The sequence below is a fragment of the Corapipo altera genome, unplaced genomic scaffold, assembly GCF_003945725.1.
Source record: "Corapipo altera isolate COAL_440 unplaced genomic scaffold, ASM394572v1 45, whole genome shotgun sequence".
Lineage (NCBI taxonomy): Eukaryota > Metazoa > Chordata > Aves > Passeriformes > Pipridae > Corapipo > Corapipo altera.
This window is the reverse complement of record NW_020884877.1, coordinates 17305003-17325256: the sequence shown is the minus strand read 5'-3', so window position 1 is coordinate 17325256 and position 20254 is coordinate 17305003. Positions and strand designations below refer to the sequence as shown.

The following is a 20254-nucleotide window of genomic DNA, read 5'->3' as shown; positions in this document are numbered from 1 at the left end:
TAGGGGAAGATTAACAAAGCTTGAGGCAAAGGACCTACCACTGATAGCGGACACAAAGAACATAGAATGTACGGACCTCAAGGATATTTGATAGAACTCCCAAAGTAAGGAAGAAACTAATAAAGCCAACTCAGCAATTGTGCTGAAATCAGCTCTGAAGGTAATTCCGGCAGGGGGAGATTATGACTACCAATTCAAGAAACCCATTGACTCAAAAGAAGAGAAAGACAGAGCATGTGGATTTTTTAGCATAAGAAGTGAGGCAATCATTTAACCAATAGAAGATAGAATACTAATTAATAAGTAAGTTGTAGCCAATGAACATTAATGCCTTTGCTTGCTAAAATGTATAAAAAATGTTGATAGTCATGGTGCTGTCTTTGTGACTTGCCACCCAGTACCCCTTCCTGTGCAGAACTGTAAATAAATCATACACCTTGACTCTGTGTGTGGATTGGCCTCTTGCCCACCAGGTGAAGGAACGTGTTTTGGGACAGCAGTTTTCCAGCTCCTAAAAGTGAGATCCCTCTTCACTGGGGTACACAGGACAAGGAGCAATTGGAACACATTTCTTCAGGGGAAATTATGTCCAAGTGTAAGAAAAAATTATTATCCAGTCTAGAAACAGTTAGACATTGGAATATATTGCCCAGAGAAGTAGTGGGAGTATCCTCAATAGAAATATTCAATACTTGGCTTGACAGGGTCCTTGATTTAATGTCTTCCTTTTAAAAGGAAGACAGCTGTCTCTAGACGTCCTTTCCCAACCTAAAATTTTCCGTAATTCAAATTGTGCCCTCAGCTGATTGTCATGTTGAGATGTGCTACAACATTCTGCTCTCAGAGGAGCTTCCTTCAGCTGGAGGCTTCTTTTTCAGAGGAACTTAATTTGTTTTTGTTTTCATTTCATTGTCTTTCCACTTACCTCAGCTTTCACTCTTACTTCGTCATTACTTTTTTATTTCTGCTTTATGCAAGTTTCCTTTGAAAGATTTCTGAAGAAAGTATCATGTCTTTTTTTCCTTTGCTATTTTTTTTTTTGCCTTTAGCACCTTATTTGGAGGGCACATGAGCCTTCCTTGCTCGATCTCAGAAGCCCATAGGACTTACTTGGGTTTACTGTGTGCAGATGGGTTGTTTGTGTGTTTGTTTTGTTGTGCATGTACTTGTGGTAAATCAGGCTGTGTATTTATCCCACAACAATCCTTTACTGTTACTGAGAGTTTGCAGGCATTAAAAGGACACTTAAAACTTCTAGAGATTTATAAAAAAATAATGCAGCTTGTTTATTCCAGCTAGCGTGAGGTTGCATAGATGATGAGTGAGCACAGCACTGCGCAGCACTACGCTGCAAGTCACAGCACTGCAACATACAGTGTAGACATGTGTTAACAGTGTAAGAATTCTATTTGTGTCCAGCATTTTAGAGATCAGCAGCACAAATGGGAGGAAATGCAATTCATCAGTGGGCAAAACTCCTGTTTCTTCACCTCTAGAGGCAGCCAGAGGCCATACCAAGCAGTGCTTTTCAGCTTTTATATGTTATGATGCTGGTGAGTCAGATAAGAGCTCTGATGAATTCTCACCAGAGGGAGGAGATTGCCAGGGAACATTCTTCAGGAGAAAGAAGGAAGACAGGTTCATCTGCTGGCAGCAGTGGTGAGGTGGGAGACCAGAAAACATGTTTGTTGAGTGAATAGAATGGGAACATGGAAGGAGAGGAAGACATGTAGGTGGGCATATGCTTCCTGGAAACAGCAGAGTTGGGCAGGTCAAGACACAGGACTAATGTGTTTTACTGTAAACTTGTGCCTGTAGATGAACGTGCACATCCAAATGGTTCAGGTTGCTGCACAGCTTAACTATTGAAAAGTATCACAATCTGTCCTTTGCTTTAAATCTTGAACTAGACCCGTAACTGGTGGGAGCCAATGAACTTCATGAAGAGCTCTGCTGATTTGTATGGTCTCATCTCTCACATTTGGAGTTATTGTCCCGGTTGCTTTGGTACTTCAACTACATTAGCTATTCTTGAATTTCCAGGAGACTTCTCTGAATCTACAGCTTTTAATTTATACATAGTTTCAGCCACAGGTTTTAAATGTACATGGCCAAGTTCCTAAGTTCAAGCAAACCCAAAACTTACCTCCTAAAGTTCTGAAAGCTTCTACAGGTTTAGAAGCTGTGCATTGTAATGTTTGGGTATACAATTCTTAACATTATTCCCAGTTTGATTTGGACAACACAGACCCATTTCTATCAAGTCAGAACAGACTGGGCTTAAAGGTAGCCTCACCCATTCAAAAAAATCAACAAACTAACCAACCAGACAACGCCCACTCCCCCAAACCCAAACAAACAGGAACCCCAAAACAGCAACAAACTAAGGACAAATAAAAGGGGCAATTTTTGCTGTTTAGAAAATTAACACATTTTCAAAACAAATGGTTTGTACCTGCTTCTGGAAAAAAAAAGTTTGAAACAGGGGGTCTTCATGTACTTCACTGAAGGTACCTGAGAAGGCAGATCTTTCTTTGGCAGAGAAGGGGCAATCCAAGTATTGCCACCAAACTTTTGTTTTGTTTCTGCATTCCTTGGCAGATGTCTAGGGAGCTTGGGATCTCCATAACATTGTAAATTCTCCCTTAGTTTCCCCCATCCGAGATTTTTCTTCTTGATACAAAGAGAAGAGAAGGAGCAAAGCCTCTTTGAGCCAAGAAAAGGAGTAAGGAATGGAACTTTTCCTTCACTTGGACTAAGTTGTAGCTCCTCCTCTTCCCCAGTGCTCCTTTCCCAGTCTACCTGTTTTGCTGAGTCTCTTTGCATTAGTGTGAAATACCAAGTGATGAAATTGGACAAAAGACATTTTGTAAACCAATGCTCATGCATTATACTTTTTTCAATGATTTTATTTTTAATTTATACCAGGCTTTTTAGAATGTAGCATAAGCACAAATACTTTTTTAGAAAATGTACTAACCTGTTCCTTGTAGCAGACATTAATATAGTTACCAGACTGAGACAGAGCAGAAGTCATTAACACTTGCTATTAAAAAAAAAAAGGCAAAAAAAAGCAGAAGTTTTTTTTTATTCAGCACTCCTGTGTCAGTGGAGTATATGCAGGTAGAGATTCTGAATGGTCCCTAGGATCTGATCCTGCAAGGCACTGAGCAGTGCAGACCTCCTGGAGTCATGGTAGAAGTAAGAGCAGTCAGCCTGTTGTAGCATTTGGACCTTTCAACAATCAACAGTAGCATGAGGCAGAAGAAAATTTGATCTTGTATGGGAAGGGTTGGTTTATCTTTTCACTTACAAAGGTATTCACTTCATTTTTGTATCTTTAAAAGCAAAGGTAAAGCAGAGCCTTGCTCAGTAGCCCAACACACATTGATTCTAAATGAGGGAAGATTCACCCTCCTTGGGTTAATCTACTGGCTGTGTATGACTGGAAGTGTCATGTTTCATTCCAACCCCAACATACAGCATATGTATCTGTGTGAGGGACAACTGCTATTGCATCTGTCTGTAGCACTGGTTTAGAACAGAGGCTATAGTTTGGGTTTAGTTAAGATTGAAGTGCTCGCCCACTGACTGGATTACGTGCTTTTCTGAAACTGGTTTTCTTCCTAGAGGAATTTCACATTAAAGCTATAAGATTAGAAAATCATGTGAACATTTTTAAATATTTAAAAACAGTAATAAAAAGGTAATTTCATTTAAAAATAAACACAACATTTGAAGCAGAATAATATTTTAATAAAATTAAATCTAAGTATTCACAAAGCATTATGCACATACAGTACATACTGTATTTAAAGCCTACAGACCTTAAATCATTTATTTCTAATGTAGTCAGCTTTGGACACAAGCTAAGCTTACTCATTTTGTAATAAGAAAGTTTACAATTGTTCCTGAAAGTGATTTTACATATATACATATATATATATATATATATATAGCTCTATATCTATACTCCTACATGTAAGTGTAGGTATATACATATACTTGTGTGTATGTGTGTATATAAATATATATACACATACACATACATACACACCTATGTACATATATAAAATACACACATGCACACATACAGGAATGCTACCTGGTGTATGTGTGTGTTCACATACAGATATACCCTAACCAGGATCATTGGGAGGGGCCAGTCAGTAAAAAGAGGTAACTGCAAACAGCCACCTTACTAATTATAACACAAAAATGTGTGAAGTATTTTTAAATTAAACAGATTGTTAATAATTTGCATTGAACAAAAGGAACACAGTCTTCTGTATTATATAGAAATTAGGTTTATTGCATTTGATTATGTTTGTATGACAGATGCCTGTCTGCTCATCACAGCTATACTTCTATGATGCAATTAAAAAAAAAAGAAAAACAATACAAAACCCCAAAACCAAAATGTAGTGGAAACAAATTATTCAATTAATGCAGTTTTGTGGATGTGACCTTTGGTGATACTTTCCGGCATGCGGCGGAATTTTCCTGTCTGTTAAAATGCTGCCCTACTTCAACTGGTTTGGAAGGAGGCTGTTTTCTCTGTCTTGTTTCAAGCCCAGAATACTTGGTTACCTTATTCTTTCTTTAGATTCAGGCTAGTTGTGATTTATTACAGAAAGCTCACTGAAAAAAAGATAAATCAGTTTTCAAAAGTGAGCTAAAAGAGGATTTTGCTTGAATTTTAGGTTGGTCAAGTAGGAGTTTTTCTATGTGAATTATTGTTATTGGTCTCCTATTTGCTCTGAAGACATATCCACAATAAAATACTATTTCCATGACAGCTGTAAATGGTAATCTCCATGCAACGTAAACTGTAATTTCAGAACATGCATGTTATTTAAAAAAAATAAAAATTTAAGGTGCCTTGAGAATGCTGGCAGTTTTATATTTGGAACATACAATTAGTGTGTGTATATATATATTTACATCAGAACCGCTCAACTTTACCTTACAAGCTTCAGATTTAGGAAAATATACAGTACTTTTGCATATAATGGTATATTCCTTGTAGCCCCTGAGTCAAGTATAGAGGATTTAAATACAAAAAAAAAAAAAAAAGGAAAAACAGCCATTAAAAGCACTTACATTTTTATGTGAAGTAATAGTATAAAAGTACTATTTCCCAGGAAGACCAGGATCAGAAACATGCCTATGAAGACTCAAGATTCCTACAGTGGTTAGTGAAGATTCTGGCAAGGAAGGATGCCTAATTGGCGGGAGACAAGGTTTACAACGCTGTGAGGGCCGCTCTACACACTGGTCATGTTCTTGGTCTAAAAAAGAAGCCAGATTGTCTTCTGAGGCTGTGTTCAAATGCACTCCACTTGAGAGGGATTCTTTGGATTTAAGTTTTGATTTTTCAACGTCTAGAAGTTCAGGGCACTGGGAAGGATGAGAAGAAACCAGATGTTAATAATTAAATTGGTCTCTTCCAGGCTCTTGTTCTGCTCAAAATTAGCACATTCAGAGAGCTGATAGAAAACCATCTTTGAAAATTAAGCAGTATTCTGAAATATTTTTACATGGTACTGCATTTGATTTAATGTAATTGAATGCAATTCTATTGATTAATTGTAGAAGCATGGATATCTTTTGTTCCCCTCAGACCTCCTCATATAACATCAAGATACACATATGAGCAGCCCTTTCCGAAGGGCTGAGTACTCTTGAGACCCAGCCTAAGAGGATGGATCTCAACATTTTCGAATTTGCAGTTTTGCTTCAGAGCATAACTCCAGAGTTGCATAATTCTGAACATTCTAACCATTTTGGATTCCAGTTTCAGCACTCAGTTCTTCTTCACTCTTAAAGTTGGAATTTGTGTGAAGTGTGCAGTGCACCAGTTGATGTTTGCACAGGATGGCACACCTCTGTTCAAACAGAGATATTTGTGTATGTTTTGTGCAGGTACATGCATGGTGGGTTTACACTTCTGAAAACTACTGCTGTGTGTTTGCTGCCCTGATAATCTTTATGCATGTAAACTGATGCTTTCTGGATGTGTTAAACTTACTGTGCCCATATATGTCCTAGCGTACATATGAGCTACACAGCCAAGCACACTGGATTTGCTAATTGTGTGCTATATGACTGATTTAGGATTCTTAGACATTCAGAAACCTGTTTGGAAATAATAAGCCACATCTCTAAGCTGTTAAACTCCAGTAATCCTGAACAAATTTGGAAAATTATCAAATTTTACCTGAAAAGAACTGGAATGGAAAATGTGTATTGGGAAACACAGCTATGTCATGTCTCTGTATGTTTGTATTTCCAGCAATAGGGAGGGACTGGACACAAGAATGGGTTTAGCCCCTCACAATTCCATATGTGTATAAGCATCATGCTGCATCAGCTGGACTTGTCTGGTCTGTACCTTGAGGAAAACATAGTCATGCTTCTTCTCAGGACTTCATGAATGGGATCTATGGTAGATGAACCTATGCAGGCAGGTCTGATGCTTGGAATGTCTTTGCGTCTTAGAGCTGTGTCTAATATCTACCTTTTCTGCTAACTTATGTGAAGAGAATGTCAATAAAAGAAATCAGTCTGATTGTGAGATCGTTGTATGAATCTCTACAACCCTCACAGAAAATCTGGCCTCTGAAACTGTGGTGTCTAAGCTCCCTGTGCAGGTGTTAGCTCAAAGCAATAATTTCGTATTTAAACTAGTGAACAAGCACCTAGATTGGTATGGATTTCTTCCACCATTAGATAAAAAGACCAGCAAACCTCTTTTGATCTTATTGTACATATACTTACCTGAGATGAAGGACTGAAACTTCTGTCTGTTTTAATGGATGCTGCAGGCTGAAGCTTTTGTATCGCCCGAACTGTTGGCTGTTGATACTCTGCCCCTGCAGTCACCATACTATAGGCAGGTGGAATGAGTGCTGACTGCCTTTGTAGAAGCTGCAGGATGGTTTGGATATCAGCAGTCATTTGAGATTCAAGTCTAGAGAAGTAATATGATATCAGTTAACTCATGGCCAGGAGTGGGAATATTTTAACATACTGATTACAGAGGCATTCAAGAGGGCCCTGCAGTTTACCAATAAAACTATTGGTTGTTGTGGCATGACGATGTCTTAAACAGGAGAGAACAGTAGAGGGAGTACTGAGCCCTTCCGAAGCTTCTGGGTCTCCCTTTGTAGTACATACCTGCATAATTGTCTCCCATGTTTTTGCAACGTTAAGAATGACTTTATTAATGTGCCTTATGTTTGAAACTATGTATCTGGCTGAAATGAAGTGAAATAAATATATTCTTTTCATTGTAACTGAATTGATTTGTACTGGCTGAACATGAGACACTATTTCTGATGCATCTGACAATTATTTCTGACATTCCCATTGCTAATACAACGAAATGAAATAAGCAGAAACTACATTTGTTTTTCTACAGTTAGAAAATGAAAGATAATTTCAAGATCATTAAAAAATCCGACTGTCCAAGCCTCCTTACTGTGAAAATTTATTCAAACTTATTCAGGCCTCAGTTAATGTTAGGATTTCGGATGTTCAAATTTTGCAGCTTTTTATTCTTTTTTTCCCTCTTCATAAATTTGTATATGACTTCTGAAACACTTGAGCTGCTTGTGTTGTTCATACTTACAATTCCATGACACTGAAATGATTTTCAAATGGCCTTGTCAAGATCTGTGACTAACTCAGGAATAGGTAATGCCTATTGTGCCCCCCCAGCTGTTGGAAAGCTACAGCATGCACTGACAGACTGTAATGCAGATATACAGCCTTCTGTAGTGCAACTCAACTTCTGACAGAGTAAACAAATCTTTGTCAGCTGCCTTCAATGTTGTGAATGTTACTCCTTGGGCTCCCTGCAGCAGTAGAATTGATTCTGTACTGTCAGATTTTTGCTTTTAGCAGGTGCTTCACTGTTGTCCTTTTTTATCACGTTGGAGTTGTCCATTGCCTGGGTAGAAAAGTGTCTGTGAAATTATTCTGAAAGGTGTGCCTGAAGGATATTTAGGATGCTGTTTGTTTCTTTATCGGGAGAAACTGATTTTGCGGCATCAGCTCTCAGAAAAAAAGGTGCAAACTGAGACTATCGTTGGAGTCTATTGTGCTCTACTTACCCTCTCGTTCATCTCCCTTGGGTTCTTTGCTACTTGCAAATATGCTGTTCTCACACAAGCGTGGTGCTGATGCCACAGGGCGATATACTGCAGTAGCAGCAGTATGCCACTACCCAGAGAGCTTCCATCTGCTAAACCTGGGTCTTAAAATCTCAGTGAATAAAAGGTGGCACTGGAGGATGTGTATCCATGACTGTCTTTGAATTAACTCTAAAATTGCTCCCTACTTACTTTGTTAGCACTTGATGGAAGTTTCTTGGTATTACAAATCAAAGAGTACCTCTGGCAGATTTTATTAATTATCATTGCATATAAAACTTCAGTTTCCATTCCCCCAAATTTAAAAGAAATCCATGTTATGCCAACCCAAATAAACAGGAGAACCTTAGATGCTTGGCCCATGGTCTCCATGAAATTTCAGTTGCTTAAAGAAGAGAAACAGAGATAGCTCTAGGGACATATTTGTTGTAGAGTGGCTTTCCAGCCCTCTATGTCTATTAATAATTGCTATGTCAAGACTCTAACTTGGCATGAAAGAGTTCAGGGAGAAGTGACCGTGCTTTTTAGTTTGGCAGGTCAGATCTGACATAGGCAGGAAAGAATAATGCCTGTTATATTCATAGAAGACCCAGCAAGGCCCAAAATCTTGAAAGCACGAAAAGCTTTAAAAACATGAAAAGAGTTAAGAATAAAATTATTTAATAAAACACATAACAATTTAGTTCTTAGTTTATCAGTAACAATGATATTTTCTCACAGAAGAAAATACTGAGAACTGGCATGAGAATTTGATAAAACTATGGGTAAATTTCATAAAACTATGGGTAAATTTGAGATATAACTTCAGTTTTGAGAGCTTAAGATTTCACAGAAAGAAATGTTACCAAAAGACTACATACTGTTGATGGGGAACCTGCAGCTTTTTAGTTATGTGACATTTACAGTTACTTAGATTACTTGACTTTACTGCAATTAGAAATTACATCAATTTAGGCTTATGTGTTAAAAATTCTTTTAAAATTTACTATATTCATTTAGAAATGAAAAATCCTATGGTTTGATTGACTTCTGGTAGATGAAGGAAGCAATATGCAGTTAACCTGGCTTTAAACTGATTGCTAAAATATACAGCACAGAATGCCATTGAAGAACTACTAAAGTATAATTAGGACTGAGTGCGTGTCATAGTATTTGTCATGGAAAAATATTGAAAGTAATGGAACTGCAGAGTTAAAATAATAAAAAAGCCACTGTCCTGAGCATAGGGCAATTTAAAATTAAATGAAATTACATGGTAAATTACAGTGTAGGATGGATCAAAATTCTGTAATCATATTTTTAAGATGTTCTAAGCTATAGTGCTTAGCTGCCAGCATGACTAGTATATCAGTATTAAGCAAATGTAATATTTGATTCTAACACAGAAAACGTTATTTTTCTGTCATAAGAGATATAAGTATTTTGCCTGTGCATACTCCTATGTTTTATTATAGATTGCAAAAAAGTGAATGCGTCAAAAAGGGAATTTATCTGCAATACATTTTTAAAAGCATGCATCTGGTGTACTTTGGGTTTCCAGGAAAGAAAAGTTACTTCAGATATTGAAGCTACTGAAAATTACAATTTTGTAGACATGTAAATATCTGGTGTCCCTGCCCACAGCTGCAGATTTGGAAGTAGATGGTCTTTAAGGTCCCTTCCAATCCAAACAATTCTGTGATTCTATGATCTAGGAACAGCATTCTGGATGAGGTGAGATTTATGTTTAACAATTTTAGTTGCCTCAGTACTACAAGCCTACAGCTTCCTGGTTAAAAACAGATGGTTTTCTAAACAGTCGATCAAGGAAAAAGGCTTTCCTGCAAGGCAATTCAGAGTAGCTAATAGGGGTACTAAGAGGTAAGAAACATGAATATCATGGCAATAAATTAAAAATTGTATACCCAGAATTCCCAGAATCAGGTTTTCCAAGAATCTGGAAGACTTAACTTAGTTGATATCTAGGTTCCTCAGAATACATATAGACAACAAATTGATATTCTAATCGGACACATTTTTGTATTTTTGAGCTTCTGAAGATCTCAATGCTTTTGGAAATTTCCTGCACAAATTCATTCCTTCTGTAGCATCATCAATATCAGTTGTATTATGTAGCCTTTCACACATATGTTTTTTCTGGTCCTATCTCTGTTTTTACCTGTTGAGTTGTTCTTGAAGTAAATCTAATCGGTTCTCCACTTCCCCATATATGAAATCACTTTCAGTTTCACAGATCCCCCATGTAACATGGGGTAATGCCGGTTGAACTGGGGAGTCCTGGTACTCCTGGATGTTCTCCTGCTCCCAGTGTCTTTTATCGGTGATATCTGACGAAAGACAAAACATATAAAAATATAGGTTTATAAACATACTGTTAGAGAGGGGTTGGCATTTCTCAAGCACCCACTTAGTCGTGTATCTCAAAACCTTGAAAGTCAAATTGGTACACTGGAACACTGACAGAACAACTCTCTTTGTTTCTTACTTCTATTTAAGGAAAGAAAACTGGTCACATTCATGCTAGCATTTTTAAGCTGTAGATAAACAAGCAGTTTTGTCTGGTCTGCATCATCAGAGTTCTGCCACTGAATGTCTCCTCTTCCTTTAGTTTTATTTCTATTATTTTATTGATGAATCTAGAATTTTCTTGAGGTTTTTTTTTTTTTTAGCAATTTGTTATTCACTGAAATTAGAAATATTTGTTCTAACCTAAATGACCTAAATGCATTAAATGATGTACCTGAATGTCTTTGATTGCGTGTTTCAGAGGCCTGACTAAGCCTCTTCTCTTGAATGAACTATTGAGGTGTATTTACTGTTTAGCTTTTTGATGTAAAAGACTTGCTTCATTGCATTTACAGCGCTGGGCATGTGTTACAGTGCATTGGAATGCTCCCTCTAGAGAAAGGGGCCAGGCCTCAGCCAGCTGTCTTACTAATAACTGTAGCACTACTTGTCTTAACAAGGTTGGTGAAATGCAATATGTTTTCTCTGAGACATGGGCCATTTAATGCAGCTCATATTGCTTGCAAAAGGGTACTGGTTACTTTCAGAAAGGAAATTGATGTTCATTGATGTAGCTTTTAACATCACTACTCTTCAAGCCAATCCTTACATCACTGTGTAAAGCATGTCTCCGATACTCTTATAGTACTGTAGGGTGAAAGGTGCCTGTTAATTTTATTTAATTATTTGAGACTTCTAAAAGAATGACCCATTGCTGGGTCAGCCAAAGATCATTTTAATATTAAATGAAGCTTCATGTAAATAATATTTTTTTCTTTCACCCCCTCCCTCCCCCCCTTCCCGTTTGAACCGCAGATAAAATTTTGGATTAAGATAGAGAAAAAAAATTATTTCAAGTTAAAAAAAATCCCAATTACATTATTAGGATTTTACTCAGCGTTTCAGCTATCTTGCTGAATTTAATTACCTTTCTAAGCCTTGTATATTTCATACACAATATATGAAGTATTTAAAAACACTCTTTATATGAGTCATTTATATTTTATCTCCAGCCCCTTGTAAGAAAAATGATGATGACTACTCCAGTTATCACCCTGTATCTGCTGTGCTCAAATTCCATCCCTCTTGACCCTCCCAATACTTGGATCTCTGTGATAAGCACTTCATGGTAGCACCAAACAGAACTCCTTCCTTTTGCTTGGACTTCTGGTTTGAGCTATTTCTCCTTCCTCTTTCAATTCGCTTAATTTATATCTCTGGAGATTTATTAATTAATTTACGTTCTTGGCTCTATGCCATTTCTCCTGTTCACCAGGATGGTGAAAGGTTACACATCATTTATCATGGGATATACTAGTTGCACTTATCAGATCACTTACCACTCTGAGCTTTGCAGAACACACAGGTGACGTATTAGGTTGAACAGTGCTTTTTCTACAGCTCTCCCTGCCACTCTGAGCCTTTGTTTACTTTGAGTGAATCTGTCATGTGAACAGTCAAAAATTGCTCAGTACCACTCATTCTACTCTGCTGTGATTAAAAAGGCTGTTTAACACCTGCTAAATACAACTCTCTTTAGAGTTGTATATGTAGTTATTTAACTATATGAAGTTATAGAACATATAAAAGTTCCTACTGTTCTCAGACTGCTGCCTCAGCTTACAGCTGGACAAAAATCCTTGACTGCTTATAAGGCATCAGCAGTCAGATTTGAATCCCACATCAGTCCTCAAATGTTTTTTTCAGAGCTTCTCCTAACTCTTCTCTTGGCACTGCACGCTGATAACTCAGCATAGGTTACATTCACTTCATGCTTGTGAAATTTTTCTAAGCAACCATATCAGCCAGACCCATGTTTCAAAGAAAAGAGAAAAACATCACAGTGTGGATGACATGTAAGAGCTTTGTATAAATGCTAATAGCTAATCCTTTTCAAGCATATCTTTTAGCAGTGTTGCTCTAAGTGAAGAGAAATGAAAAAAAAAAAAAAAGTGCCTGCTCAGATTTAGGATTTCAAGTAGATTTAACCAGGAAGGGGAGTGCTCACTACATGACTCCAAGTGGAAGGGGAGACTTCCTTTTTTTTTTTTTTAATTAGAGAGAGGTTGTTGCATTATCTGATCTTTGGTTAGCAGGTGGTAGCAGGTTTCCTGGAGCTGTAGAGAATGTTTGATTTTCATCTGACACAACCTATAACTGATTTTATGTGCCAGGCAGAAGAAAGGGGAAAGAGATTTCATCTTGGCTACACAGAAACCTGTTCAAGCTTCTCAGCCACTTAAGCCAACAGAAGAAAAGAGATAAAGGGTGTTACAGAAGCATGTAATTTGGTTTTAGCAGGCACACATGGTACAATTTGCAGCGTCCAAGGAAAAGTTGGAAAGCTCTCAGCAAACCGAAGAAAGCAGACTATGACAGGTTCAGGGGTACAATTTCAAACTATGGGTAAACCCATAGGTGCAGTGGATGTGATAAATCTGGTGTAATTATAAGCAGTGAATTTCAGGAGCATTTTGCTGTTTATAATTTCCTGTAAAAATCAAGATGTTGATTATTTTTCACAATAAATCATTCAATAAAACCACAGATTTTCAATGCCGTAGTTATCCCAGGGAAATCACAGCTATTTTTTTGTCCCATAATATATATTTGGAGACTATTCTAATAGACATCTAATTTGTGACAAAGTAAATGAATTGGTACCATACACAACATAAGATCACACACTGTAAGCCAGGTAATACACTATAAAATATGATATTGTACTAAGTGTCTTTTCAGGTACTTCCAGATACGTAATTAACCCCAGAAAAGCCTAGCAGCAGTTGCAACTTTGTAATCAACTATGGACTTCCAGGGATTGAAGAATCTTAGACTGAGAACTAAATCAATAAATGTATAACTAGGTTCACTTGAACAATTCAAGAATCAATCTTATAGCCCAAATAATGACCAAATGAAAATAGCATTTTTTCTTAATATATAGCTAACCACTACAGAAAAATTATCAGGTCTTCGAAAAAGAGCCATATGTTTTAAAGTTAAAAGTTGCATTTCAGGATTATGAGAGAGATGTTTATACTGTTTCTACCCACATTATACAATACATTATTAATAGTCTTTCCATTCATAGAATTAATGACGAAAGCTTAAAACAAAACAAAAGGTAATTAAATATGTATCAGTCACAGTGGTAATGAATCGGAGTAGCTTTATACAAGTGAATTTATATCCAAGATTTATAAGGTACCATAATATATGAGGACACATACAAGCAGAGTCTATTTCACTATTTCATTTGTTTGTAACTACTTTTATGGTAAGTTATAGTCAATCTCTAATTAATAGCAGGAATAAGAATTTAGTTTAAAATTTATATCGGTCAAAGCTAATCATATAGACCTTGAAGTTTCTATGAAAGCTTCAAGAAAGCTCATTACTCTTCATACACATTACTAGAAGTGCTAGATTACAAAGTGGAAAAAAGAATATGGCCTTAATCAAAATACATACCCTTTATATATTCTAAATTTAGCCCAAATAAAATCTGCAATAGGTTGCCTTGGAAAACGTTGCTATAGCTGCAAGGACACATTTCTGGCTATTGGTAGGGGAAAGGTAAGCTTTCCAATTGCAATATGTATGCAACAAGTTTATGTGGTGCAGATTTATGGAACCTTAACCTGAGGAGACCAGACTTCACATATTCATACCTCTGAGATGTAAAAATCATTGTTTGGTCTCATCAGTCATTAGGTTTATTTAAAATGATTGTCTAAAAGTCTAAAGTTTATTGAATGGTGGTTAAATGGGTAAATTGCCTCAATGGAAACTGCTGGAGGAAACAGCGTTAAACAATAAATATGTAATTCTTCCCTTCAGACTGAAAAACTTTACACATGAACTTGCAGCAGTATTTAAATTGTATATTAATCCAGAGGTTTTCATTTATTTCCTTCACATTGCTGAGAAAATTAATATTTTAGTATATTAGATGTAATTTTAATTATGTGATTTAACTCTATGTAAAAGTGTCTGAGATTGCTTAAGAGTTTCTGATCATTTCTCATATACCAAAGCTCAAATCTTTATTCTTGTGTGTTACTTATGGAAGCCAGGATTTGTTCTGTGTGATGTAATGGCACTGTAACCAACATGTGCAGCATGATTTTTTTTCACTCAATTTTTGTTGTGTCTTGTCAATGTCATGAATAAAACTAGTTAACTGAAATCATTTTTTTGGTGCAGCAATCACTAGGTTTATCTTGCTCTTTACAATTTTTTACTGTCATCCAATCTTGGCACATTAAACACCCTTTGAGAGATTCTTTACTGCTTTGTGTGCAGTTTTCATCCATGGGCACTCAGTGAAGACCAGTACCAGTGGACAATTTTAAAGAGTTTGTTTAAATTAGTTTCCTAAGGTAATTCAGTTACAAGATGATTTATTAACAAAACATTGAATGACATTTTGGAGGTTCTGTAATACAGTCCCACAGCCACTACATTAATGCTCTTGAGAAATAATAATTTTTGATCTAAAATGTTTTTTCTCAAGCTTTTAGGAAACACAAAAATAAATATTATGTAAAGAATCATTAAACCATTCAGAAAATTATTTTGGTAAATCAGAATAGATGTTTGCTCAAACTTTACAAAATAGCAACAGATGGATTACCTTTGCAAGAATTGCTTCTTTTGCTAATAAGAATTTCTTCTGTGTCATTATCCATTTCTTCAAAGTCCATCTCTGTGGTTTTCTCTGTTACAGATGGGTAATCAGCTATGCCAGAGAACAGGGGCTTTTGCTCATCTTCAATGGAGGACACAAAAGATGATGACCCACTTTTTTTCTCCTCAGAATGTTTCTTAATAGATTGATAATATCTGGTGGTGTCTCCTGAGGGTTCAGGATCACTCTGATCATTGTCTTTGAAATAATCTGTGAAACAGAAATGTGTGTGTACAATAATAAGCAGTTCATGAAATTGTACTCTAGTTTATTGTGGTCTGAGGATGGACATGAATATTATATTAGATAGGAAGTACATTGTCTATTAGAATAAATTACTTTAAAGCCTTTTTTTTGATTTAAATTTCCTTTGAAGTCTAGAAGACATTTGCACGTACGTAGTAAAGATTCATAGTCTGTAAACCTTAACTCATTCTGAAAAAAGTTGCTTATATCAAAAAAACAAAGGTTTTATCCAACAAGGGAGTTCCTTGTCTGACTTTGTGGGATTGCCTCAAAACAACTTTCCAAAGCAGCCCAAATTCCTTAACCTTTAGAATTAGTTGCAATTATCTGAATATCTGATCTTTTGAATAAGAAAAGTACACAACATTCTGTAATATATATGGTAGCAGAGTACCAATCAAGTTGAGAATGAATCTTTCATTAGTCACAATCAAGGCCTATAGTGAGCAATAGCAGATTCATTTCTCTTGAGAAGTGACAAAATAGATACCTTTAAAAACACATCATAAAAATTAAATAGGATTTAAACCCAAGAACAACCATTTATGAATACAAAGAAGTCTTGATCTCTTTTCAGCATAAACTTAAAGCTAATTTCCAATTCAGTATTTGGTTTTGCGTATTTTTAACTGAAATGTCAAGATAATTTCAGTTCTGCTATTTATTTAAAACACATTTTAACAGGGTAGTCTCAACAACATATAAATACTGTAACTAGTTTGCATTAACTTCCTGGGGAGACAGCATGATTTCCCATCTGCTTTGTGCTAATTACTAATCAACATAGCTCTGGAATGTCTGTAGTCTTTGCAGCCTACGGCAGTGGCTAATACAACTTTTAGTATATTTCCTGGGTTTCTTCTCTGTTTTCTGGTCACTGTAAGGAAATGAAACTGTGGCCTCATCTAATCCTCTTTGTCTACACATAAAAAGAATGTAGTATTTGTAAAGAGCATCCTGCAAGTGTCCAGACATTTGTGAGCAGTGAGGGCAGGTAATGGTGAACAAAATAAATCCAATAACAAAGCAGGCCTCCTTTACCCTCTAGGGTCTCCAAGGGTGATTAACACAATCTTGGTCTTTATTTGGCTTCTGTTAAGCAGGACTGCTGACTGTAAGTGATACTGATGATACTCTATTACTGCAAAGGTGTCAACACAACTGCAAACGGACCAGCACTGGGGGCTCTTGTGGGATGCTCAGGTTGGAGAGTCAAGTGCCATGTTGTCTGCAATTCCATCTCCAAAACAGTACAAAAGCAAAAGAAATCTTCATAAGAAAATTCTATTGTAGATGTCTTCCATGGAGTTTCTTGTGGAATATATGCTGAAATACATACAGTCACGCTACAGTAAATTGTCTTAATTACTTAGTGTTTTACTGACTTCAACCTGTGAAAAAGACCTTCTAACGAAAGCTTGAAATTGTCAATTTTTAGGGTAATTCTTTATGTTCATGGGATTTTGTGCACTAATGGCAGCTGTAATGAGCACTCTGTGGAATACAAATAAATCAGAAGAGGTCATTGAGATTCTAGTGAAAAAAATTGTATAACAGCTGAAGTGTAGCAGACTGTCTTATCTGTCATATTCATAAAATACTAAAATATCTAGAAACATGAAGCCAGGCTCTGCTAGTAGTTACACTGCTGTAAAACCAGGGTTATTGAGTTGATATCCCTGCATTTAATCTCCATCTATATCAAAAAACCAAAACATATTATTTTCCAAATGCTTCCCAAATATAATGAACTCACTGTCATGAAAAGGAAAGCAGAAATATGTCAAATTTAGGGTCCTGCCTATTGAAATCAGGGAAGATTTGTTCGTCAACTGATCTATTTCAAAATAGACATCTTTGGCTTTACTGCCATTGCTTTATATTCTAGCCATCTGGCTACACTCATAGAGTCAAAAGTTGTTTTCTTTTTAAAAGACTCATATTTAATGCTAAAGATTCTTCTGTCTGGAGGATAATCTTGTGATACTCTGCACCTAGAGCATGAATTAAAATAGAAACCGATCTTTTTAATTAACTCTTCAGGACCTGATGACGATGCAAACTCTGTACCTTAGCAGTGCCTCTGTAGCTCAGTGGAAAATAAGTTACAAATAATATCTAGGTAGTGCTTTATTCAAAATGTGAATTTCTCCAGTTTCTCCTTCCTTTCATAATGAAATCCGGTAACTGGTTTGGAATGAATTTTCCAGAGGAGAAGTTTTCTATCTGTGTATGTATGGATAAGTTCACTTTCTGTCATACAGACTCCAGGCTTCAAAAGATTTCTTTTTTTCCTTTCTATTCTACTTCCAAATGTAATCATTAAACCCTACCTCCCCCCCCCCCCCCCCCCCCCCCGAATTCTAGTGCTTCCTCTTTCCTTTTGCACTAAACCAAGTTTCACTTTCTGATTCTGATTGCTAGAAACTATGTTTTACTGAAGATGATTACTTTGTAACTTCCTGCTTTACCAAACATGTAAAAACATCATTTACACTCTTTATGGGACTTTTTTTGGCCTGTTATGTGTTTTGGATGCCTGCCAAGTTTATAGGCAATGTCCTCTGACACTTGCCGTCTGGAAATTGCAAAATCTTCAAAGTAATTTATCAGAAGGTTTGTGTCATGCTTTTCGCGCATGCACTGGCAAAGGAAGGGAAGAAATGGGACTGTCATAAGTCTGGGTCATATATCTATGACACTAACTCACAGAAATACTGGCATTAAAATCCACCTTGGAAGGATGCTTACCAGAGATCAGACAGGGGTTTTTTGTGTGACATGGTCTGTGGTATTGAAATTTTGCGTTATTCAGACAGTGCCAGGCTGCATGATCTAGATACATTTTCTCTTAATGTATTAGTCTGCTGCAAACAATATTGGTGAAAGTGCCAACAATTTATTACATGTGGAGAAGCATGGTTTAATACTGCTGTAATTTCATTAACTGGAATTTGTCATACTTAATCAGGCCAGCTTTGTAGCCTAGTGTTTCAGAAGGTGGTAGATTTTTACTCCCTTTTCAGCCATCCAATAAAAACTCCTGTAATATGCTGAGACAAATTCAATTTTGTGCAGGAAATGAGGTGAATGACTTCCTTACTCCCATAGAAAGCAATTTATATCCCAAACCATAAAACAGACAATCCTCATCATTAACATGATCTACATAACTATTAATCTGTTCAGCAGAAATGACATCTTCCCTTTCCTTTGACAAAGTCTACCATATTATTTTACACTACACCAAGTACATTCTTCGGTAAGGAGAAATGCCCACTGTGACTTGGATGGAAGAATGGTTAATGGCTCAAAATGTCTGGAGATCTTCAGATTCCCAGCAAGTGTTTCAATTCAACTGTTACAAACTCTTCTTGTGTGATGTTCACAAATATTCCTGTGATGGTCAATCTATCTTTCTATGTATGAACAAAGTATTTGCTAGTCATCATGACAATTTGATATGTGTTCTTTAATTTAAAAATGTCCATTACCTTGTCAGAGAGCATAAAAATGCCTATGTGCCCACTCATGTACCACAGGCAGCAAATCTTTTGAAGGAAAAGTCAGTGACCAAGCAGCTCAGATAGTATGTTAAATACAATACCACAAGCAGGGTTGAAAAACTGCAAAATTCAAAGATCAAAAGCTCAAAAGCTTTTGATGCATAAATTGAACACTGGTGGTCAAACCATGCCTATGTTTTTCATCATATCGATGAGGAACTTTAGTGGATTTATCTTCCAGTGAGAGAAGGACGTGATCCCCACAATCTTTACAAATGCATGATGAGGAATAGATAAAACTCAGGACTTCATTTTGTATGCAAAATTGGAAATGAGAGCTACTCCACCTTTGCTACCAGAAAATTTGTCCAAAAACTGATTTTGGTCAGAGATATTTAACTCTTCTCAGACATCAGAAAGTACTACAACTTACCCTGAATCCAAAAACCTAAACAAACTTCAGACATTTATAAACCTTGAATTTTAGGTTGAATGAGCTCTCGTGTCTCAGAATCAAGTTGGCCTATAGTCAATCTCAGAATCCAGATGCTGCATATTGTGACTCTGGATGTTTGTCAAAGCCAATCTCAACTCATATACTGACAAGGAACATGTTCCAGGAAAGGTGTCCTGAAGGTGCATTCCAAAAGACTAACAACTTGAACAAAGCATTCTACCATTTTTCAGCTGAAGAATAATTTGTCTGTTGTCAGTCTTGTATTGCTGTCACAATCCTCTCAGGTCATGACTGGTGATCAGGTAAATTGAGAAGTGCTACTTTCACAAACATTTTTGAGTGCCTGCTGAAAGCACAGCTTGTTTCAACATCTACACATTACCAATACATTCCTGAGGACAAAATAGTAGAGAAATTAAAAACCCCCACCTTTTAAGGAAAGTTAAATCATAAAAGTCCTTATAACTAATAACTTGAAGTGATAAGAAAGTTTAAAATCTCTGTTGGCAGGAGAAAAAGTGCCAAGGCAAAACCTCAACTCTGGACATGAGGAGAGCAGACTTCAGGCTGCTCAGGGAATTAGTAAGGTCCCCGGGATAATGTCTTTGCAGGTGCTGGAGTCCATCAGTGCTGGTCACTTTTCAAACATCATCTTCTAAGGGCAGAGGAGCAGGCAATTCCCAAATGTCAG

The 20254-nt window shown here is 36.6% G+C and overlaps 1 protein-coding gene across 3 annotated transcripts in view; it reads right to left on the bottom strand.

Annotated features, from left to right (window-relative positions):
- Window positions 1-4294: 4294 nt before the first annotated feature.
- The window catches only part of KCNH7 (potassium voltage-gated channel subfamily H member 7), a 217771-nt gene continuing 201811 nt past the window's right edge, over window positions 4295-20254 (bottom strand). For all 3 annotated transcript variants that reach the window (XM_027637342.1, XM_027637343.1, XM_027637344.1), the window contains 4 exons: window positions 15301-15564; window positions 10315-10483; window positions 6781-6973; window positions 4295-5400 (listed from right to left, as the gene is read on the bottom strand). In XM_027637342.1, coding sequence (XP_027493143.1) covers window positions 5134-5400; window positions 6781-6973; window positions 10315-10483; window positions 15301-15564 — 893 coding nt within the window. In that variant the 3' untranslated portion in view covers window positions 4295-5133. The remainder of the gene's footprint in view (window positions 5401-6780; window positions 6974-10314; window positions 10484-15300; window positions 15565-20254) is intronic.